Raw genomic sequence first — 23,450 nt, forward strand, 5'->3', positions numbered from 1 at the left:
AATTTTAATAATAAATGAAAAACAAAAAGAGAGAGCTAAAATTAATTATTCTATTGGTAAACAAAAAAAATTTTAGATAAAATTATTAACAAGAATAAAATGGTCAACTAGTGAATTTTAGTAATTTATATACCAGCGTTTATATTTTTGTTATATTATACTAAACGTTAATGAGATATTGAAATGGATATTTAAATTGAATTGCATGTAGATCGTATTTGCGTATAAATGCAAGCAAAGTAAAACAAAGAACGAAGCAAACATCAGTCCAACAAAGTAAACATAGAAAAACACACAGAAGCGCATTCGCATTCGCATTCGAACGGACACGAACACACATACAATAGCATAAACTCGCGAAACAAACAAACACACGCACACATACATGCGAACAAACCGAGAGATGGAATATGCATTATTATTATATTTTATTCAATTATACATATGTATACACCCGAATGTTTGAGTTGAAATAAAAAATTAAGGCGAAATCCCTTTACAAACTTAAAATGCGTTTGTTCTTTGCAAAAAAGTTCTTTTATTTATTTATTTACTTGAAATATAATCTATACTAATATTATAAAGAGGAAAACTTTGTTTGTTTGTTTGGTTGTAATGAATAGGCTCAAAAACTACTGGACCGATTTTAAAAGTTCTTTCACCATTCGAAAGCTACATTATCCACGAGTAACATGGATTATATTTTATTTTGGAAAAAAATAGGGTTCCGTAAGATATTTGGATTTTTCTATACTAATATTATAAAGAGGAAAACTTTGTTTGTTTGTTTGGTTGTAATGAATAGGCTCAAAAACTACTGGACCGATTTTAAAAACTCTTTCACCATTCGAAAGCTACATTATCCACGAGTAACATGGATTATATTTTATTTTGGAAAAAATAGGGTTCCGTAAGATATTTGGATTTTTCGGACACAAACTGAAAAAAATCTTATATTGTAATATAAAATAAAGTCAACTTTTTGTGTGTGTTCGCTAACTGGCCGTGTCTGCACCGAATTAAACCAAACTTACACACATTGCTAAGAAGGTATTGAAGATGGTTTCCGTATAGTTTGGATACCTATTGGTGGATAGGGCTCGAGATATAGGTCAAAACGTGGACCCGGGTAACCTTCGGATGTGTATGTACAATATGGGTATCAAATGGAAGCTGTTGGTGAATGCTTTAGTTTAGAGTATTTTTCATGCCGCTCCGTGACTAGGGTCTCGAGATAGAGACCAAAACGTGGACCCTAGAATGTGTTTGTACAATATGGATATCAAATGAAAGCTGTTGATAAGTACTTTAATACGGGGTAATTTTCATACCTATTGATGACTAGGGTCTCGAGATATAGGTCAAAACGTGGACCCGGGTAACCTTCGGACGTGTATGTACAATATGGGTATCAAATGGAAGCTGTTGGTGAATGCTTTAGTTCAGAGTATTTTTCATGCCGCTCCGTGACTAGGATCTCGAGATAGAGACCAAAACGTGGAGCCTACAATGTGTTTGTACAATATGGATATCAAATTGAAGCTGTTGGTGAATGCCTTAGCACAGAGTATTTTTCATGCCGCTACGTGACTGGGGTCTCGAGATATAGGTCAAAACGTGGACCCGGGTAACCTTCGGACGTGTATGTACAATATGGGTATCAAATGGAAGCTGTTGGTGAATGCTTTAGTTCAGAGTATTTTTCATGCCGCTCCGTGACTAGGATCTCGAGATAGAGACCAAAACGTGGAGCCTAGAATGTGTATGTACAATATGGGTATCAAATGGAAGCTGTTGGTGAATGCTTTAGTTTAGAGTATTTTTCATGCCGCTCCGTGACTAGGGTCTCGAGATAGAGACCAAAACGTGGACCCTAGAATGTGTTTGTACAATATGGATATCAAATGAAAGCTGTTGATAAGTACTTTAATACGGGGTAATTTTCATACCTATTGATGACTAGGGTCTCGAAATATATGCCAAAAGGTGGACCCGCCGTGTCTTTGCACCGAATTAAACCAAACTTACACACATTGTTAAGTAAGTATTGAAAATGGGTTTCGTAAAGTTTGGTTGTAATTCGGAGCACTGGCAACGGGTACAGCGTTCTTTTGAACCAGCCATAATCTCGCTTACTTTTTTAACGCTTTCGGCGGAACTGAACTGTCAAATTGACAGTGTGAGTTACAATGTGTCAATATTTCTTTCTGATTTGGATGCCATAAGGAAAAAACGTAAGTGCAACATGTAAAAATTGTTTGTGCATTTTTTTGGAGTGGATTTTGGAACAGTGAATAATTTCTTACGAAATTTGAGAACTTAATGTGAAATCCGAATGAAATTAAATATGTGTTCGTGGAAAAAAAATTTTTTTTCGTTTTTTTTTTTTTTTGAAAAATATAAATGGATAATGGTTTTAAAAGCTCCAATGCTTAATAAAACATATAAATTGAAACGAAAAATTCATGGATGATCAGGAAAAAAGACGATTGCTTCTTAGTTATTCATATGCGTTGATTTGAAATTTAAAAACAATCTTCTTTTTTCCTGATTTTCAATTTATATTTTATATTTACTCAAAAACAAATAGAAAAACAAAAATATTGTTTATGCCAAAGCGCTTGAATAAAGAATAAAGAAATAAATAATATGAAAACCATATATTTTCTGTTCTAAACCATATCTATTATATTTTAGTGTGCCCAGCGAAGGGGGCCGGGTTTGCTAGTTATAAATAATCATATTACAAAATCTAGACAACCAACAGCAGAGCCCATCGTTCTGAAAAAAAAAAAATGTTTAATAGGTTCGTATCAAGGCACATTCTTTAAAGGTGGTGGCACTAGACCAACAACAATGTTTTGTACGTTTGATTGTCAAAGCAAAGTATTGGCAAAGTAGAAAACAAAGAACGAGTTCGCCTTGTTTCACTCTGGACTGACAGCCACATGGACACGACGAAAGAAAAAAAAAATAAATCAGCTGATTTACCGATACCAGCTTTAATAGATTCGCCTTGACAAAAAGTATTAAATACTTATTTGTATTGAAGTAATTTTCAAAAATCTGATATTTCCTCATTCTACTTTTCACATTTTAATCAAACTTCAAACATTTCAAAATTATTAGCGCTAAACGTTTTCGTTAACATTTTCAAAATTCAAAAACCACTAAAAAACTAAAAATTCTAATTTATTCACCTTGCTGCAAATCCAAAAACCAAGAAATCACAAAATATGAGCTCGAAAAATATTGATAACAGTGGTAAAAACCTCATCTTCCAGTTGACCCAAACATGGGTATATTTTCCATATTCACAGTACAATTTGTTTTTCAGAGGAAGTAAACAGCGTGAACAGCGGGTCCTCATCATCCACAAGTAAAATAAAGTCCGCCACCAGCAGCAGAGTGCGGCACTCCCAAAAGCTCAGTTGGATACCTTCAACTGAGAAGGAAACGTACCGCACAGTTGTGGTCAACTATCGCTACGCCAAAATGGACAAGAGCTATCCACGATGCACGAGCTCTTTTTCGAAGAGGAAACACTGGGATCGCATGATTGCTGCCATGACCGCTACACAAAATAGCGATGCGGAGGAAGACGATGACGATGATGCACCTAATTTACGTCGACTTTACGATTGTGCCAAAGAAGATTTAGACATGTACGAAACACCGGATACCCCAATGCCTTCTTGCGAGAATATAACCGCGTCATGCGCGGCGCCCACAAATGAAGCCATCAAGTTGGAGGTGTACTGTTTGCCAGTAGAGCAAGAAGCTGCAGTAGAAGAACCGCAACTGAATACAATTGAGGAAAGTGAAGTCGAATCGGTGACACTACGTGATGAGGATTACAATGATGATGAGGATAAATCACAAGAGTGTGAACCGATCTACGAAGCAACCGATAACTCAATGGAAACTGCATCTTGTCCGACATGTACCGATTTTGTACTTCTGGGAGATAATGGCATTGATGAATTGCAAGACTTCAATGCCGACTTTTGTTGTGCTATGACCAAGGATAAAGGGGATGGCACTGAAGGGACGTGCATCATCAAGAACATCACAAAAGCGACACAGAACCCCGAACGTCATAATGAACGTTTGCAAACGACACGACTATCGAGAAAGCGCGTAAGGAATATGCCCAGTCCTAAAAATGATGAGAATAGTTTGCAGTTAACGATCGCAGAAATACCCAAAGATTCGAGTAATTCGAAGTGCGCACCTCCTCAGGGCGGATTTCGTCAGCGTCAACAGGAACTGCATCGATATCGTATTGCTGTGGAGCAAAAACGTTTGGAATTACTCGAGGTGAAGTTGCAGCGCGAACGCGAAGAAATGCTGCGTGAAGAAATACTCTTCGAAAAGGAGTTCGAACTTAAGGCAACACAACTGAAACAACTCATCGATGATAAAACCGTTGACATATTGTGAGGTTATGTACGATGGAAAACTGATAATGGGGAAGAGCACGATGAAAAAAGATAAATAAGTAAAATAAGCTAGAAAAAATTAGCAATTCAAAACATGAAATTTTGTAAAAAATACCAGTTGAAACAAGCAGTTTAAACCTTGATATAACAAAATTTTAAATTTTATAAAAACACTAGCGTACCCTCGCCTGCTTCGCTAGGCGAAAAATTCAATGATTTGCTGAAAGAGAATAAAATTAATACGAAACAAAGCAAATTCTTTGATACAATTTCATTCGAACTTTATTGTAACACTTTTTGGTAGACAACGCTTTTGGTTTTTCTATCTTTCGCGTAAATAAATAATGATGATGGTTTGCCTACTCATGAGCAAGCTACATACAATTGTCCATGAGAAAAAATTGGGTATTCTAAATTAATACCGCACATTTGTAGAGACTGTCCTTGCTCCTTATTAATTGTCATAGCGAAGGCAAGGCGAATAGAGAACTGCAAACGTTTGAATCGAATGGTAAATCCGTCTGAATCAGTGGAATTCTGGGTATCAAAACGTCTTCTCCTTTGTACTTCCCTTTCAAAATTGTTGCTTCGATAATGTTACCCATTAGCTTCTTCACAGCGAGTCTGGTACCGTTGCAAAGTCGGGGCACATTACTATTGCGCAGCATAATAATCGGTGCTCCAATTTTTAATCGTAAATTATGAGGTGGTAAGCCTGGCAAATCGAGTGAGTTTAAGAATTCAGTTGGTTAATTTACGACCTCATCTTGATCAGTAATAGTGTCCATTGACTTATACGCAACTATGTCACCAGGTATTTGATCTAAAATAGCTGAATTTATATCATTGACGTCCTTATTTTTCCCAGCTAAAATTGCTCTTTCGCTGAGTCAATCATGGTTTTTGTAATGTTGAACTATGTTTGGAAATACACTCTGTATCAATGCCTCTTTAGACTGTGCAAAAGTGCAGAAATTGTTAGGCAATGTTATCATTCCTGTTGTTTTTGAAAAAAGGTTTATTTTTTTTGGTTAAAAAGTGTTTTTTTGAAGTTTTGAAAAACACTTCGCTCTAAAAATTTCTTCTCAGTTAATTGCTGAAAATTAAATATTTTGAAAAATTAATTTAACGTTTTTGAGAAAATTTTGTTCTTGAAAAAATTTCATACTTTTGTAAAAGTTTAAATTGATTTGTTAAAAAAGATTTTTTTCCGCTTTGAAAAACACCCCCTCGATAAAATGTATTCTCTATTAATAGTGGAATATGAAATGTTTTGAAAACACCATTTTTTTTAAATTTTGTTTGGTTTTCAGAAAATTTTGTTTTGAAAAAATTTCATACCCTTGAAAAAGTTTTATTTTATTTTATTTATTTAAAATTTTTGAAATTTTTTTTCTTGTAATTTTAGAAAAACACCTCTTCGAAGAAATTTCTTTTATCTTTTTGAGGAAAATTTGGTTTGAAAAAATTTCGTGCTTTTGAAATTTTTTTATTTTACTTTATTTCTTCAAAATTTTTGAAAACAATTTTTTTTATAATTTTCAAAAAACACCCCTTTGAAAAAATGTTTTCTATGTCTCATAGTGGTATTCCATTAACTTTTAGGATTATAGTCAAATACTTACAAATATCTACGCTTTCACAAATAGCAACAATAAACAAATTTCCTCAAAACCAAAAAATTTACTTTTTTTCTAAAAAAATTCTAAACAAACAACGTAATGAATTTAGAATTTTGTGTTCACGAAAAAACAGTATTGTTTTTATTGTATTAACTGAAAACCAAAATGTTGCAAAAAATCAAAACAAAACTAAATTATTTTTTTGTGTTCATTTGGTCCATATGTTCCATAAAAAGTTGATATGGTAAATAATATGCAGGGTCTGATACACGCAAAATTTCCATTGACCATTATAGTGACAAAATTATCGATCACCAATTCCAACAGGATTTCAAAATCAGAGTTGGAATGAGTTGTTGTGTGCTTCTGAAAAAATGAGAAATAAACAAAATAAATCTAAAAATTCGAATTCTAACTTTATCTTGTGTATGTTCTTATTACCTTTGAATTTTTCCAATGAAGCACCATTCATTTTAAATTTTCCAAGAATTTTTTTTATCATTTCGCGTTTCTTTCCTTTTTCATTCGATTCCAACATTTGTTCATAGCCGAAAACATCGTTTGCAAACGCATTCATTTCCATATAGAATTGGTCAAAGAAAACATTGCTCAATTGAATTGAAACATTATTTTCATAAATACTTAGGACCTTAACTAATGCACCTTGGTACATAACTAACGCAGATATTCATCGCGACCTTGACATCGATACTATTGATGAAACAATACAAAGCGCTAGCAGAATACACATAAATAGACTATTAACGCATACAAATCCTATGATGAGAAGACTACCAAATAAAGAAAAATCTACCCAAAGTCGGCTTAACCGTCAAACACCAACAAATCTTGCAAAATCCTTGTAATCAATTGTCGACTAATCGTATATATCATTGTTTGTTAACCACTTGTTTTTAAATAATATGTATATATTTCTTCTAAATGAGCTTGGGGGCATTGGCCCTTCAATATCACTCTCATTCCATCTTTTTGTAAATCAAATTACTTATTGTCTAACGACAGGTGTAATATTTTATGGAAGAAATAAAAAAAAAAAAATTTTCATTCGAATCATTTGAAATTTCTGTATACAATAACGAAAAATTCAAAAAAAGTTGTACACATTAAATGAATGTCGATTCGAAACTTACTTTAATCTAAGAATCGAGCAAGTTTTGTTTTGTACAATATTTTGATTTTTTCTTTTTTTTATATGAAGAAAATATTTAAAAGAAATTTTTTTTTGCTAAAAACCTTCCCCTATTGGGTCCCTATAATATGAAAAAAGAACGAATAAAATTGGCCTCGTATCGGCCCAAAAAAATGCGTACAAACGAACATCATTTCATTTTTATATATATAGATAATAATAAAATATATGCAAGAAAACTAGATTTAACCTGACCTATCAATATGAGGGGTTCCACTTGTGATGTTGTGATGTGGAAAAAGGTGGTGATATGGAACTCTAGCTCAAGGCAGATATACCTCATCAAGTATGGAGGGAGCGTCAATTTTATTTATCTCTTTCTATCGGCATATATGGCCATCAAAATATGAGGATTATTTAGCCATCACGTAAAGTTCCGGTGCAAGCTCCATGAAAAGCGTTCCCGTACATAGAGAAAATAGGAGGGGATTAAGAATCAAATCGGGACCAATTGGTTTGTTGCGAGGTGAAATAAGTTAGGTGACGTAAAAAACGGGCTGGAAGTGAACCTTCTTTTTTTTATATGCGACTTTGCTTACTATTTAGACAAATTGTGGCACAAATAATTTTGTTACTTCTGACAAAGATCGTATAAGGATGAAAATCCACAATCAAGGCCAAATAATACAATTTTTATTTTAATTATAACATAACTTTAACTCCGATTGGAACGTGTGACCAATTATAATGATTATAATTAATTGCACAATCAATAATTGCACGCCGGGCACAAATCGCATGTGAACGTGTAGATTAATTTTTCTGGATTTATTGCTAATCACTGTTTATGTGAACGAAATCTTTGAAGGAGCTGGACGTTTTTTTACTGTTTTTACCCAAACATTTAAGGAGTGCTTTGTTCGAAACTTTTTGCGACTATTGTTGCAAATGCTATAAAATTGACCGTTCGTATGCGGTAACTCATCGCAAATGGAAATGGGGGTAACTTAAACCAAATTTAAAAATTTAGAAACCAAATAAATAAAATAAAATAAAGTCAGCTGCTCTAGTGATACCATCTGTTCAATATGCGAAAAATTCAGCTGGGTGAATGCTGTCACCTATAATAAATCCACCTTGTTCCCAAACAAGCACGATAGATTACAAGACAGTGTATTTCGAATTCGGTGCAACGTCATCAGTTACGACTATACAAACAATAGGAAGGGAACTTACTTGTTTGTGGAGCGGAAGAGTAAGTCAAAACAATAGAAACTGTCAGTCAAGAAATTATACAGTCATGCACACACACCACATAAAAACACAAAAACTGCATTTGGAGGCTCTATATTCATTTAGGTTCACAATTTAAGCCATTCACTGAATACCTACAAACAAGTAGTTTCTCTTTCTTTTATTTATTTTGTATTATTATGGTAGACGACGTCAGCCGTTATCGTTGTCTATTCGCCTTGCGTTCAGCCCAACCCAACCCAACTAAGGTGGCGACACTAAAAAACAGTTACTTTATTTTTTGATTTTCGATTTTGACAAGTCTGACGTCAGCTCCCTTCGCAATACAAACAAACAACAGTAGAAGAAATTACATGTTTGTGAAAATTCAGTGAATAGCTTGGTAATATTGTGTTTTGTGAGATTTAAAACAATTAAACTAATGAAAACAAGGTGCCAAGTGTTAAATTCAGTTTGTTTGCGTTTTCATGGGGAAGACACAGTGCAGGAAGTATATGTGTGTGTAATTTCTTATGTTTGGTTGCTTCCATTGCTTTCGGTTACTCTTCATTTTCACAAACAAGTAATTCCCCTTCCTATTCTTCCTATTGCTTTTTTATTCATGAGGGAGCGTCCATAAATTACGTGAGGTGTTTTTTTCAATTTTCTGTACCTCCCTCCCCCACTGATGAGATGTCGTGAGATTTTATTCAACCCCCTCCCCATCCCCCAATCTCACGAGAGATTTTTCAAAATGTGGGTTTCTAATGTAAACGCGTTAGATTGTTATTGTAAAAAGAAAAAAAAATTTCTTCGTGCTTTTATTTACGACTAGTTAAGACTAGTAATCAATATTGCTGAGAGTTATAAGTGTAATAAAAATTTAACAATACTTGTAGAAGACTTAAATCGTAACTACTGCGATTAAAAAAAGAATAAAATAAATAAATAAATAATTGGCCCGTACACTTCTGTTAGGTGTTTGGCCGAGCTCCTCCTCCTATTTGTGGTGTGCGTCTTGATGTTGTTCCACAAATGGAGGGACCTACAGTTTCAAGCCGACTCCGAACGGCAGATATTTTTATGAGGAGCTTTTTCATGGCAGAAATACACTCGGAGGTTTGCCATTGCCTGCCGAGGGGCGACCGCTATTAGAAAAATGTTTTTATTAATTTTGCTTTCACCGAGATTCGAACCAACGACCTCTCAGTGAATTCCGAATGGTGATCACGCACCAACCCATTCGGCTACTCTAATTCAGTCCATGGAGAATCATGCACGGTTTCAAGAGAGACTATTGGGACCAACATGTCCATATGATTTTCAGTAAAATCATCTGCTCCTTCAACTTCGTTCTGATCTATCCACTCTAAGCCGTTGACGCTTGCGCACAGTAACTCATTAGCTCGTCTTTCGACAATCCGTGAGGGTCGCACTTTGCGGTACATACGCGCTTGCTTAGCTGGTGCAATGTGAGCTGCTCGCCTGTGCTCTACAGCTCTTGTGATAGATGCGAAGTAAATAGCGCATGTACTGCAGCATATTTTCTCTAAATCATCACGTATACTTGGGCAATAGAGATCATAAGGCGTGCTGATAAAGGCATTCAGCGGATGAATCGGTAGGCGTATTAGAAATGGAGCAAATGACTTTCCGTCATGTTCTTTAAAGTCCGGAATTATCAAACGTCAATCAACCTAAGTGATGGGGTTGGAGGTGGCAGAAAACGGTCGTGAAGAATCATATGCAGATCACTCCGGCGTGGGCTGCAGCAGTTCGGATCATCGCATTTCACAACCTAAAAAAAAATTAAAAACAATTTCCCTTTGTAACTCTTAATAAAAATTTGTTGACATTCGCGCTCATTAAAAAACTAAAAAAAAAAGACAAATAGGCACGCATAAAAGTTTGATATGAATCAACTGTAATGTACCTGGAGTAAATATTGGCTCTCTCTAAACAAAGAAGGTTGGAACCTGTCCGTGTGTCGCTGCCACTCAGCTCGTACGCTCTTGTTCATCGAGTCGCACGTTCGCCTGGTAGTGGCGCGAAAACAAACGACGGGCTACACTGTACCGTAAATTCAGATTAAATTGAGCTATTTGGTATAAAACAAATATGATGGTTTGACAGCAGTAATGTATAACGTGGAAGTATGAATGAAATTATTTTCTTTCGAACGAATTAGTGAATGATCTTAATCATATTACGATTACGCTTAAGTTTAAATCTGGATAATGGACCAAAATAGTATAATATTTTTTTTGTTTCAATCAGAAAAAAAATTGCGTGATATTTGCCGAGACCGGCCCATCTCTCCAACGTAAGATTAGATGAGATTTGACTCGACCAACTCCCCCCTTAAATATCTCACGTAATTTATGGACGCCCCCTGAGCTATTACGACACGGCGAATTCGAAAGGTGCAGCCGTGTATTCTGTCATTATTGATCTCATCCTACATTTATTGAAGGAACCGGGTTTGGATTAGGTGCTGCGATGAGTAGAGGGTACAAAAGACCCGTAGGGCGAAGTGAGGCCTCCCCCTCAAGACGAATTCATTCCACAAGATGCCATTAGAGCAACTAAGGTTTTGTGGTTTTATTGTCAAATAATCTGCTAAACAAAATGTATGACCATTAATAGATTTACCTTGCTCCCCTTTTTCGTTTAATTTCAACTGTTTTTATATTGATTTTCTAGTTATAACCTTGCTCTACATTATGCTTCGTTGTAAATTCACCTCACATTAGCTAACATTTACGTGAAATGCAACACTGTGTCAGCAGCGCCTTTTGTTTTTATTTTCCCGCCATTAGTTTTAAATTGTCAAATTTCGTACAAGCACAAAGCACAGCATAAATGTAAATTATTTTAACCAGTAACTGAATGATATTTATATTTTATAAATTTAAACGAACAATTTTTTGAATACCAGACCTAAACGCAATGGCTGACTCTCCAAGTAATAACTGCAGTAGAAGTGATGGGGTGTGTGTGTAAAAGTGTTTTTCTCTCCTTAGGCGAACCAAGAGCAAAGCGGCAACGCGTGGACAAAGCAGGGCGATACGCTGCCCTGGAACGGCTGAAAAAGTTGAAAGGCAACAAGCACAAATATGAAGTTGAAGAAGAAGTGGACAATGTTTATGAAGAAGTCGATGAGCGGGAATATGCGAAGCGAGCAAGAGAAAAGTATGGCGATGATTGGATTGAGGATGGTAAGTATCGCGAAAAATACTCCAATCGCACCATATAATCTAATTAAACACTCTTTCGAAACAAATGCAGATGGCACTGGTTATGCCGAGGATGGGCGCGATTTTTTCGAGGATGAAGATGAATACTCTGAGGAAGAAGCTAATGAGAAAAAAGGCAAAAACAAGAAACAAAGCAAGAAGCGGCCACGCGACAGTGATAAACCGGTGAAGGGAAAAGGTTCCATACGGAATCTCTTCAGTAATGCTGTGCCAAGGAAAACGCAAGTAGCTACATTGGCAGAAGATAACATACTGGCCGATATATTAGGCGAATTACATGAAAAGCCCAAAGATTCTACTTCGAATAGCGTTCAAGTGGGTTCTGAGACTGAGGTGAAATCAGAAAGGTTAATAGCACCTGCTAGGATTGTAAGTAAATCAACAAGCAAATCTGATGCTGCGCTTGCTAAGGAGTACATGAATAGTTTTATAAGCAATATTAAAATGTCCGAAGAAGTAAAAAAACCTGAACAAACAAGTGATGATGAATTGTTGGACCGTATCCTCAAACCGAAACCTACTGTGGCGAAGAAAAAGCTGCTTGCGGAAGAAGCTAAAGTCGACACTGGAAAGACAGATGTTGTGACGCAATCAGACGAGCTAGTATCTACTAAGAAGATTAGTGCCGCAGTTACTTCAGAAAAGTCAACAGCACCAAAAAAAGTAAAAGAATTAGAGAAGACTATTCCAATTAAGGAAACACACGCAACTGAAACTGATTTTCCAGACGATGATATGGATTTTAGTTGCTTGCAGGACGAGGAAAATAAAATTGAGGAGGGCAAAACTGCTGAAGTTGAAACACCAAAGGAGTCACCAAAGAAACCGAAGTTAGCAAAAGCTGTTCCAGCTAAAAATGCCGACGATTTAGAGAATTTGTTAAGCAACTGGGAGCAAATTTGCCAGATGGACAATTTTGAACAAGAAACAAGAAGTGAAAGCAGTACGGCATCGAGTTCAACTGCTGAGGACACGTTAAAATTCTGGTACTGGGAAGCTTGGGAGGATGCCAATAAATGTCCAGGTGAAGTGTTTCTTTTTGGACGCACGCCGGAAAACAAATCCATTTGTGTGCGCGTTGAGAAGATCGATCGTGTGCTGTATCTGTTACCAAGAAAATATGTAAGTGACTTATTCTGCTTCTTTTTCACATGCTGCAGAAACTTTAAAACCATTTTGATTTTAGTTACTAGATCCAATTACGAAGGAACCAACTGATAAACTTGTGCAACTCAAAGATCTGTACAATGAATTCGATGAGGATATTTCCGTTGAATTGAAGTTGGATGGTTTTCGCTCACGAAAAGTTACCAAAAGCTTTGGCAACCATTCCATCGGCATTGATGTGCCGCAAGTGTGTGATTACATGGAGGTGGAATTAGAAAGATTTTTTTGTTTGACTATCATACGATTTACACTCTATTACCTACTTTACAGATACATTACGATGGCAAGAAACCACCACCAAATTTAAAGAAGAAATATAACTCGATTGCGCATATCTTTGGCGCCAACAGCACCGCCTTAGAAAGGTTTTTGCTCGACCGCAAAATCAAGGGGCCTTCGTGGCTAATACTGAAACAATTCCGCACAAATCCCGCACCCATTAGTTGGTGCAACACTGATGTTAGCGTCAGCGAGCCAAAGTCCATTATGCTCGCCGATGATCCAAAACCATTACCACCGCCGCCGCTTACTCTATTGACGCTAAACGTACGCACAGCGCTAAATCCAAAAACACTGAAAAATGAGATCTGCATGATTTCCATGCTGGTGCACAATCGTTTTCATATCGAACGGCGTGCACCACAACCGGCTTTTAATAGAAGCATGATTGGCATTACACGCCCTGTAATGGTGGCCTGGCCGTTCGATCTCAAAGCAAAGTTGTCACAATTCAAAGCAATCAATGTCGCGAAGCATGAGAATGAACGCGCGCTTCTAATGTGGTTCCTTGCGATGTACCAACAAGTGGATGCGGATTTAATTGTCACCTTTGATGCAATTGATTGTCAGCTAGACGTGATTACGGATCGCATTGCAACGCTCAAAGTGCCACAATGGTCGCGTTTGGGTCGCGTACGCTTGTCTGCAAACAACAGCGGACGGAAGTGGCTCGAGTGCTTCGCAGGCCGTATGGTGTGCGATGTGAAAAGAACAGCTTCGGAGGAGAAAATCAAGGCGCGTTCTTATGATATGCAAACTCTATGCCAAGCGGTGTTGGAGATTAAAGAGAACGAACGAATGGATGTGAACGATGAAGACTTATTGCAAATGTTTGAGACTGGTAAGACTTCGAGATATTACTTGTATTTTTTTGTTTTTGTGTGTTTTCCTTTGCCATATTTACTAGCTCTTTGCCCACTTACTAGGCAACGGTGTACTCAAATTGATAACACTGACCATGCAGGACTCTGCTTACATACTTCGCATGATGTATAAACTGGACCTTCTGCCATTGGCATTACAAATAACCAATATTTGTGGCAATACAATGACACGCACGCTACAACATGGGCGCTCCGAGCGTATTGAATTCCTGCTGCTCCATGCTTTTACTGAGAAAAATTATATTGTACCTGATAAAAAGAAGCGCGAATGGAGCGACCATAGCACTACAATTATTGATGGTGAGATAAATGACACGACGGCACCGGCTGCAAGCAGCGGCCGAAAAAAGGCTGCCTACTCTGGCGGCATGGTGTTGGATCCAATAGCGGGCCTATATGACAAATACATACTTCTGATGGACTTCAACTCGCTGTATCCCAGCATCATACAGGAGTATAATATATGTTTCACCACAGTGCAACAGCCCTACAATGCTGAAGATCTGCCGCAATTACCCGATTCCAGCGTAGAACTTGGTATTCTACCGCAGCAGTTGCGCCGCTTGGTGCAGTCGCGCCGCGAAGTGAAGAAATTAATGGCAAAAACGGATGTGACACCGGAGCTAATGAAGCAATACGACATTCGTCAGTGGGCGCTAAAAATAACTGCCAATGCGATGTACGGCTGCTTGGGCGCTGGGCACTCACGTTTCGCTGCACAGCATTTAGCTGCGCTTGTGACGCACAAAGGCCGCGAGATTCTCATGAATACGAAAAGTTTAGTCCAGAAGCTGAACTATGAGGTGGTTTACGGTGATACCGATTCCATAATGGTGAATACGAACATACTGGACTTCGATCAAGTGTTCACAATCGGCAACGGCATCAAGCAGAGTGTCAATAAAATGTACAAGCAGGTGGAGTTGGGCATTGATGGCGTTTTCAGCTGCCTGCTGCTATTGAAAAAGAAGAAATATGCCGCTGTGAAGGTGGATAAAGATCCGAAAACAGGTGAGTACGAACTCAGTTGAATGAGAGTAGAAAGAAACTAAAGTTGGGAATCTATTTTAAAGGTGCACTGGTCAAGGTGCAGGAGCAAAAAGGTCTTGACATTGTGCGACGCGATTGGTCGCAGCTCGCAATTATGGTCGGTCGTATTGTGCTCGATGAAATCCTTTCAGATAAGCAACTCGACGAAAAGCTGGATGCGGTACATTCACATCTCGAAAAGATACGTGCACAAGTTGAGTCAGACGTGGTGCCTTTGCCAATGTACATTATAACGAAACAGCTTTCCAAAGCGCCTACCGAATTCAATAACGCCTTGTCACAGCCACATGTGCAGGTCGCTTTACGCATGAATAGCACACGCAACCGTCGCTATAAAAAAGGTGACATGGTGGACTATGTCATATGTTTGGATGGCACAACTAATCCGGCAACACAGCGCGGCTATCACTTGGATGAGGTGAAGTCGAGCGAAACGTTAAAATTGGACACGCAATACTATCTGGCGCAACAGATACATCCGGTGGTCACGCGCATGGTGAACGTATTGGAGGGCACCGATGCCAGTCGCGTAGCCGAATCGCTGGGCTTGGATCCGAGCAAATTTAGAGCGGCTGCACAAAGGTAACATAATAATAATAATAAAAAAATCCTTTTCGAAGTAATTTCCAATTGCTAACTTTTCTCATCCAGATCGATTCAAGAGCGCACAGTGGATACGACTGGTGAATCATTGGTGAAGACTACTTTGCAGAAATATCGTGAATGCGATAAATTCAAATTTGTGTGCATTGCCTGTAAGTCGGAAAATGTTGTGGCAAGCGCTTACCGTCCCAATGCGGAACACTCCCATGACGCAGTGCTGCAGAAATGCGCTAATTCGGCTTGCAGTACCGCGCCGCATCAGTACATTGTGGCCATACGCAATAGTCTGTTACTCAGCATACGTTCATACATCCAACGTTTCTATCAGAATTGGCTGGTGTGCGACGATCCATCATGTAATCAAAATACACGCTTCTACACCCATGTGACGACGGGCAATCGGCCCATATGTCCATTTTGCAAGAATGGTTCGTTGGTGCGTCAATATTCGGAAAGGAATTTATACCAGCAGCTGAGCTATTTCCAGTACATGTTCGATCTGAGCAAATATCAGCATAAACGTGAGTATGAACACATGCATACATACACAGGCACACACTTGTGAAAAATAATGAGAACAGAATAAATTATAAACGATAGTAATTGATGCTGCGGCCGCCGTAGCCGAATGGGTTGGTACGTGACTACCATTCGCAATTCACAGAGAGAACGTCGGGTCGAATCTCGGTGAAACACCAAAATTAAGAAAAACATTTTTCTAATAGCGGTCGCCCCTGGCAGGCAATGGCAAACCTTCGAGTGTATTTCTGCCATGAAAAAGCTCCTCATAAAAAAGAAAATATCTGCCGTTCGGAGTCGACTTGAAACTGTAGGTCCCTCCATTTGTGGAACAACATCACGACGCACACCACAAATAGGAGGAGGAGCTCGGCCAAACACCCAAAAAAGGGTGTACGCGCCAATTATATATATGCATATATATAGGGTGGGCCATGTAAAATTTGCTTCTTGAATTGGCTAAAAAAAAAACTAATCAATATTTTTTCAAACTTTTTTTTTATTTTGAAGATTGAACATTGTCATTTATGAATGAAAAATAATATCGTTCAAATGACTGCCACGACTGGCTTTACAGTACGCCATTCGATCAACCCAATTTTTAAGCACATTTTCGATTCTTTGGGGTCCAATTTCAAGAATGGCGACTTCGATTTCGTGTTTTAAAGCATCAATCGCCTCTGGATGGTTCGCATAGCATTTGTCCTTAACGGCTCCCCACAACAAAATAGTCCAACAGGCTTAAATCACAGCTCCGAGGCGGCCAATTGAGATCGGAATTTCGGCTGATTATTCGGTTTTCAAAAACGGTAGCCAAAAGTTCGAGTGTAACTTTGGCAGTGTGACAAGTTGCACCGTCCTGTTGAAACCAAATGTCGTCCATGTCAGCCTCTTCAATTTTTGGAAACAACTCGTTGAGCATGTCACGGTAACGCTCGCCATTTACTGTAACCGCGGCTCCTCGCTCATTTTCGGAAAAAATCGCCCGATGATGCCGCCAGACCAAAAACCGCACCAAACAGTGACTCGTTGTGGATACATTTGCTTCCCTACACTAACGTGTGGATTTTCTGAGCCCCAAATCCGATAATTTTGCTTATTGACGTAGCCACCGATGTGAAAATCAGAAAAGAAGAAGAAGACTCACCACTTTGGAAATAGGTTTTCAATATTTCCCAATTTTGTTCAAACGTATAGCGTTCCATTTCGTAAATGTAAAACCTTTAAGTAAATTATGAACACATTTGACATGTCATTTGTGTTACCATTCTCAAAAAATAGGTGGTTCAAAAAGCAAACGCTATATGGCCCACCCTGTATATAATTGATGCTGGAGGTGGATAAATTACACGATTTTCTACGTGAAATGCTGTTTTAAGTGTGAACGTGAACGAGTTTGAGAGAAAATCATGTAACTTCCTTTATCGTACGTGGCTAGAATTTTTGCATTCATTAGTCATTTCAGTTTCATTTAATTTATTTCAAGTAAAAAAAAAATAGTTTTTATAGACCTCTGAACGATCTTACATTACTAAGGCAATCAAATAAATTAAAAACAGAAATCAAAAATTCATAAAATTCCTTCTTCGCCACCGAAAAGTCAAGCGAAATAGATCTCGGGGTCTCATTAAATCCTGTAAGTGTGCCGGCAATAGGAGTAGTAGGCGCGTAATTCGAGTTAAGCTATTTAAGATGAAATGAGTATTACTTATTATTACCCATAAAATGTTAGGTTAGGTTAACCTGGTTGGCAATAGTGTAAGCGTGGCTTATGGCTAGGGATCAATACCAGATGGAGACCGACCTCTATAAATACTGAAAGTAGACATCATGAAGGATGTCAGCGCTATTGGCGAATCTAAGCAGAGCTGGGAGATCCGCTTTTGAGACGTCCTCCAGACCCTCAAACAATGGGAATGCCAGGCATTTTAAACGCGTTTTAAATAATGCCGGAAAGACACTCAGAAGGTGTTTTAAAGTTTTCTCAACATCCTGTCTGCATTTCCTACATTTGTCCGTGTTAGCAATCCCTATCTTTTACGCATGTACAGCCTATAGATTATGACCTGTTAGCATATCTATAATATGGGGTTATCCAAACAGAGCTCTTATTTTGATATTCAAAGAAATATGCTATTTTTTAATAAAAATGATCGTATGTTTATTTCATTATAAAGAGGAAGGTATGCCGTTAATAGTGGAAAATAACATCAGGCAAATGACCATCACGACCACACTTACAGGACAATATCCTTTTCATGAAATTTTCCATAACCGAATTGCAAAGTGGCTGTCCTATGTCCTCGATCGCCTCACGAACTCCATCTTTGAGGTCTTGAATCGACCCTGGGCTGTTGATGTAGACCTTGAAGTGTTGATGGATTTGTAAAAAGTAAACAAATTCTGATAAAATAAAGTTCATAGTCCGTCGAGGCGGATTTTTGAATTTCTAAAAATTCTGTAATTTACGGAATTTAAAAAAAAGTATGCGTTTTACGTCATAAATGTCACACTTTAATTATGTTTATAAACATTATAAATAAAAATGTCAAGGAATCAAATCTATAGAGAAAACAATTTCGAATATTTAAAGAAAAACCGCATCAAAAAATATTAAAAACTGTATGAGTTATCATGCAGACCGTACCGGAAAAAGTAGTTTCGAGAAGAACGAGTTTAAAGTTTGAGGTACTGGAGCGTGCGGGCCGCTCTGTACCTAGTTAGTGAGCTGTAGAAGCTATAATATTGGGAATTTGTGCATGAAAATTTCAGGGTATATTCTTAAGAAACTATACTTCTGAAATATCGAAGGAAAAATCGATTTTTTGAAAATTCTGGATGTATGTAACCCTTTAATTTTCTTTCATTCACCCGGTGAAGCTGATCAATGTAGAGCTTCTTGTTGACCGTGGCATTCTTTTCGAGCATTTCCCAGTACACCATGCCCTCCCAGTCCCCCCAAACACATATGAGTATTATCTTCTTCTTCATCTTCTTTGGATGAAGATCCGGCTTGACTGTCGGCTTTGGCTTATCTGCTGGGTCCACCCACTCCCTTCTGTGCTTCGTATTGATGTATAGGCACCATTTCTCATCTCCCGTGACGATTCGATACAAAAAGCGCTGTTTATGGTCGCATGTTGCTCGCTGGCGGGCGAGGTGCTGAGAAGCATTTTGAAGGTGACTTTGTTCGTTTGTTTTTTCGTTGAACTCGTGAGGCAAACAGGCTCCCAATTTTTCGGTAAATCCCATTGAATGAAGGCGATTGAGAAACGTTTTATGATCGCAGTTAATTCTTTCCGCCAATACACGACTGGTTTGGCGACCGTTCTCCCTCAAAATTAATTTCAGGCGTTCATTCAGAAGGCCTTTCGCTGCGTGTCGTCCCATCGAGGTCAAAGTCGCCATTTTTGAACTTTGCAAACAATTTCCGTGCTGTAGACTCGCCATTGACACTTTCTCCAAACACGTCGCAAATGTCAAGGGCTGCTTCGGCAGCTTTTAGACCTCGATAAAAGGGAAAGAAGAGCAGGTGTCGAAAATGTTGATTTTTGCCTCCTGGGTATTCCATTTCTTAGCCTCAAAACTAATTACTCAAAACTTTGTATTTATTAACTTATTTTTATTTATTAGTTTTTTTTTATATGTATTAATTTACTTTTTTATTTATTTACTCATTTTTTTTTAATTAATATATAATATAACTTTATTTTTTTATTTATTTATTCATTTTTAAATTATTATATAAGTTTTTTTTATTTTAATATATTTTTTATTTCATTTATTAATTGATTTTTTTATTTAGTTGTTAATTTTTTTTTATTTATTAATTTTTTATTTGTTATTTGGTTTATAATAATTTTTTTCATTTATTAATCTTTTTTATTAATTTTTTTTTATAAATTCTGTATTTTGTATTTTGATTTTATTTAATTTATTATTTGGCGCTTACACCCATTTTGTTGCACAAATGGAGGGACCTACAGTTTTAAGCCGACTCCGAACGGCAAATGGTTTTTGTTTTGAGGAGCTTTTTCATGGCAAAAATACACTCGGAGGCTTGCCATTGCCTGCCGAGAGGCGACCGCTATTAGGAACAATTTTTTCTATAATTTTGGTGTTTCATGCACAGAGATTCGCACCGTGCGTAGGTTTCCAATAGTAGTCACGCACCAACCCATTCGGCTATCGCATCCGATTTAATTTATTTATTAATTTTTTTTTTTTACTAATTTATTAATTTTTTTACTAATTTATTTATTTTTTTATTTCTTTGTGTCTATTAATTTTTTATTTATTTTTTTAATATTTGTAGTTTTTTATTTATTTAGTACTTTATTGCTTTATTTATTTTTTATTTTTTTATTTATATTTTTTATTCGTTTTTATTTTTTTCTTTTTTATTTATTTATTGCTTTTTTCTATTTGTTTTTTCGTTATTAATTAATTTTTTAGTTATTAATTTTTTTATTTTCTTATTAACTTATTTTCTTCGATTTATTAATAAATTGTTTGCTTTATTGATTTATTTTTTGTATTTATTAATTATTTCATTTTTTGTTTATTATTTTCTTTCTATTTATTAATTTTTTTGTTATGTATGTACTAATGAATTTTTTATTTTTTAATATTTTGATTTATTTTTTTTAAGCATATTAATTAAATTTTTTTATTAATGTTTTATTTTTTAATAATTTATTTTATTTGTTTTTTATATTATTTTTGAAATATGAATATACTTTCTTATTTTATGAGATTATTTTCTATTCAGTTATTTTAGTATATTTTCCTTTTAAATATTTTTATTTAATATAAATTTTATTAATATTATTATTTTTTTATATATTTTGCTTTAAATAACTTTTTATATCTATTATTTTACTTTAAAACCATTTTAGTATATTTTTAATTTTTTTTTATATTTAATATTTGTCTGTTCACACCGATTCCTTTGCTTTCTATTCCAGATGTTCCACTAACTCCAGAGACTGAGGCTGCTTACCAAACGCTCGTCGACACCGTGAATGAGAAACTTGGAAAGTCCGCCTTCTGCACAATCTCGTTGGGGAAATTATTTAGCAGTTTCAAGCCGCTTGAGCAGAGTGATGAAATATCGCACAAGAAAATCGATCTGCCGCAAATGGAAATGCAAGTGGCCACTAGCCTCGATGACAATTAAGTCTTCAACTAATTCACCAGTTAGCGGGGGCTATATTAAACCTTATGTAGTTCATTTAAAGAAATAATTGTATAAATATTTATAAGAGAAAGTATTTTAACGCCTAATATTTGCTTTGGGGCAAGTAAAGATTGAAAACCATTTTTTCTTGAAAATGTCATTTTTATTTTTTTCTAAAATTAAGTCGAGTGTTTAACTAACATTCAAACACATAACATCACTTATCAACAAACAATATATACTACTATAACAACAACTGTGATAACAAATATTCAGGCACTTTGTGGCATCAACTTAAAAATTTCGCTATGGGAAACTTACGAAATGATTCGTTGAATATGTCAGTGAATGCACTGCTCACCAGCTCATTGATGATGGGCTTAATAAGCGGAAAGCCAATAGGCCACATGCTATTTATGACACCATCAGCAAAGTTATCCAAACGTTCACGCCCCTCCGCCAACGCATTTGCGACATGCATTTTCAAGCCACCGATGCGATCGATCTCCACATGCACCTTCAGCAGAGCACCGGGTACACCCAGTCGACGCACGCTTGTCGTTTGGCTGTAATCGTACAGTGTCATGTTCCAGAAGCCACGCCGTTTTACAGGTGTGCCCAATATTTTGCCTGAAAACTCATACCAACCATCTAAACTCTTCTCCGGGAAGTATTGGGCATAAATGATGCGTTTATTATCGTAATCAGTGCGATACTTGGTAACCTCTGACTGCGACCAGCCATATTCGGATATATTGCGCAAAATCAGTTTGAAGCCACCGAAGCCGCCTTGATCGCCACGACGCAACTCCACGAAGGGTGAACGATGCGGATCGAAAGGTTTGATGTTGTAGGCGGGAACACCTGCGTGATAAGTAGAGTACATGGATATAGGTTTTCGCTAATAATTAGCAAATTTGTTAATCAAATATTTATTTTCGCTCACCCGTCGGAAAGTAGGCACGCAAGTCATTGAACACCCCCTTCATGCAGGCATCGAATTCGGCATCGCCCATCTTACACTTGCCCAAAAGGCGTGTGAAATCGTCGTCTACCGTAAGTTGACCTTGTGCTTGTACGCCGAGATTTGTAGTCGCGCAAGAGATTGTCATCGCCATCAAAATGCATTGCAGCAGCAGCTTCGACATAATTGCGAGTAGGGAAACGCGTCTAACGCGCAGCTCGGGTTGCGCATGTGCGGCAGTTACTCGGCTCATACGGTTGCTGGTGATGCGGTCATTACGGCTATGACTGTCGCTGCTATTGCCTTGTCCGATGTTGTTGTTGCTGGACATTGAAAATAATTGTGTTTCTTCACGTCTGATTTATGTCTTGCGCTCAATTGTGTTAGGCAGCAGCTGCCGCTCGTATGCTGGAAGCTGTAAGCGAGTGTTGAAATTCAAAATTAAACAATACCGCACTCGTGTATGTGTGTGTAGGTATGTGTGCAACTAGGTATTTAAGATATTTTGCAATGTTAATACAATAATAAAATTTTAATTTACTGCCCAAAATTACGTTTGAAATGCCACACCAGCTGCTTCTCACTGTCAATAGTTCGTCTAAAAATCGCTCAAGCGTACAAATATGCAACTGCGAATAGTTAATGGGCAGTTAAGTATTCAAAGAGTAGCTTTTCCTTCGTTTGTGGATACTTTGCGATGATGGGAAACTCAATTTAGAGTAAAACGACTTGACTCACTTAACGGTTGTTTGTAATAGCCTATTTTTGCGAAGATAGGCATCGAAATATGTATATATACCCATACATTTACCAAATATATATATGGTATCCCTACAAGGCAGCTGACTATCATATAAGCACTCACATTATCATCATCACTATCCTCATCCAACTACACATTTTTGTTCTAGCCATGGGAAAGTTCTGATAGTTTCCCCTTGTCGGTGTGATATTTTATCTCTCTTTTACCAATAGCAATTTCTTGTAACTGAAAAATATATCTGCCCTGCTCTAATGGCATACTAAACTCCTCATTGTTGTCATCACAAACTCATCAGCACAAATGGCCTAAACTCCTCATTTTTGTCATCACAAACTCAT

General features: G+C 37.0%; 3 protein-coding genes across 3 annotated transcripts; 2 read left to right on the top strand and 1 right to left on the bottom strand.

The window, feature by feature from the left end:
* The first annotated feature begins 3,092 nt into the window (after positions 1-3,092).
* LOC129235990 (uncharacterized) lies at positions 3,093-4,669 on the top strand. The gene is made up of 2 exons (XM_054870110.1): positions 3,093-3,264; positions 3,338-4,669. Exons 1-2 carry the CDS (start codon positions 3,237-3,239, stop codon positions 4,441-4,443), a joined length of 1,134 nt encoding a protein of 377 aa, XP_054726085.1. The 5' UTR covers positions 3,093-3,236; the 3' UTR covers positions 4,444-4,669.
* Positions 4,670-11,261: 6,592 nt separating this feature from the next.
* LOC129250274 (DNA polymerase alpha catalytic subunit) lies at positions 11,262-21,545 on the top strand. The gene is made up of 9 exons (XM_054889911.1): positions 11,262-11,412; positions 11,471-11,665; positions 11,736-12,826; positions 12,891-13,076; positions 13,142-13,991; positions 14,077-15,045; positions 15,108-15,666; positions 15,736-16,208; positions 21,174-21,545. The coding sequence occupies exons 1-9, from the start codon at positions 11,397-11,399 to the stop codon at positions 21,383-21,385; spliced, it is 4,551 nt and encodes a 1,516-aa protein (XP_054745886.1). The 5' UTR covers positions 11,262-11,396; the 3' UTR covers positions 21,386-21,545.
* Positions 21,546-21,664: 119 nt separating this feature from the next.
* On the bottom strand, positions 21,665-22,688 carry LOC129235412 (uncharacterized). The gene is made up of 2 exons (XM_054869238.1): positions 22,332-22,688; positions 21,665-22,249 (listed from the first exon to the last, which is right to left on the bottom strand). The coding sequence occupies exons 1-2, from the start codon at positions 22,678-22,680 to the stop codon at positions 21,675-21,677; spliced, it is 924 nt and encodes a 307-aa protein (XP_054725213.1). The 5' UTR covers positions 22,681-22,688; the 3' UTR covers positions 21,665-21,674.
* Between the last annotated feature and the right edge of the window lie 762 nt (positions 22,689-23,450).

The sequence above is a fragment of the Anastrepha obliqua genome, chromosome 1, assembly GCF_027943255.1.
Source record: "Anastrepha obliqua isolate idAnaObli1 chromosome 1, idAnaObli1_1.0, whole genome shotgun sequence".
NCBI classification, from domain to species: Eukaryota; Metazoa; Arthropoda; class Insecta; order Diptera; family Tephritidae; genus Anastrepha; species Anastrepha obliqua.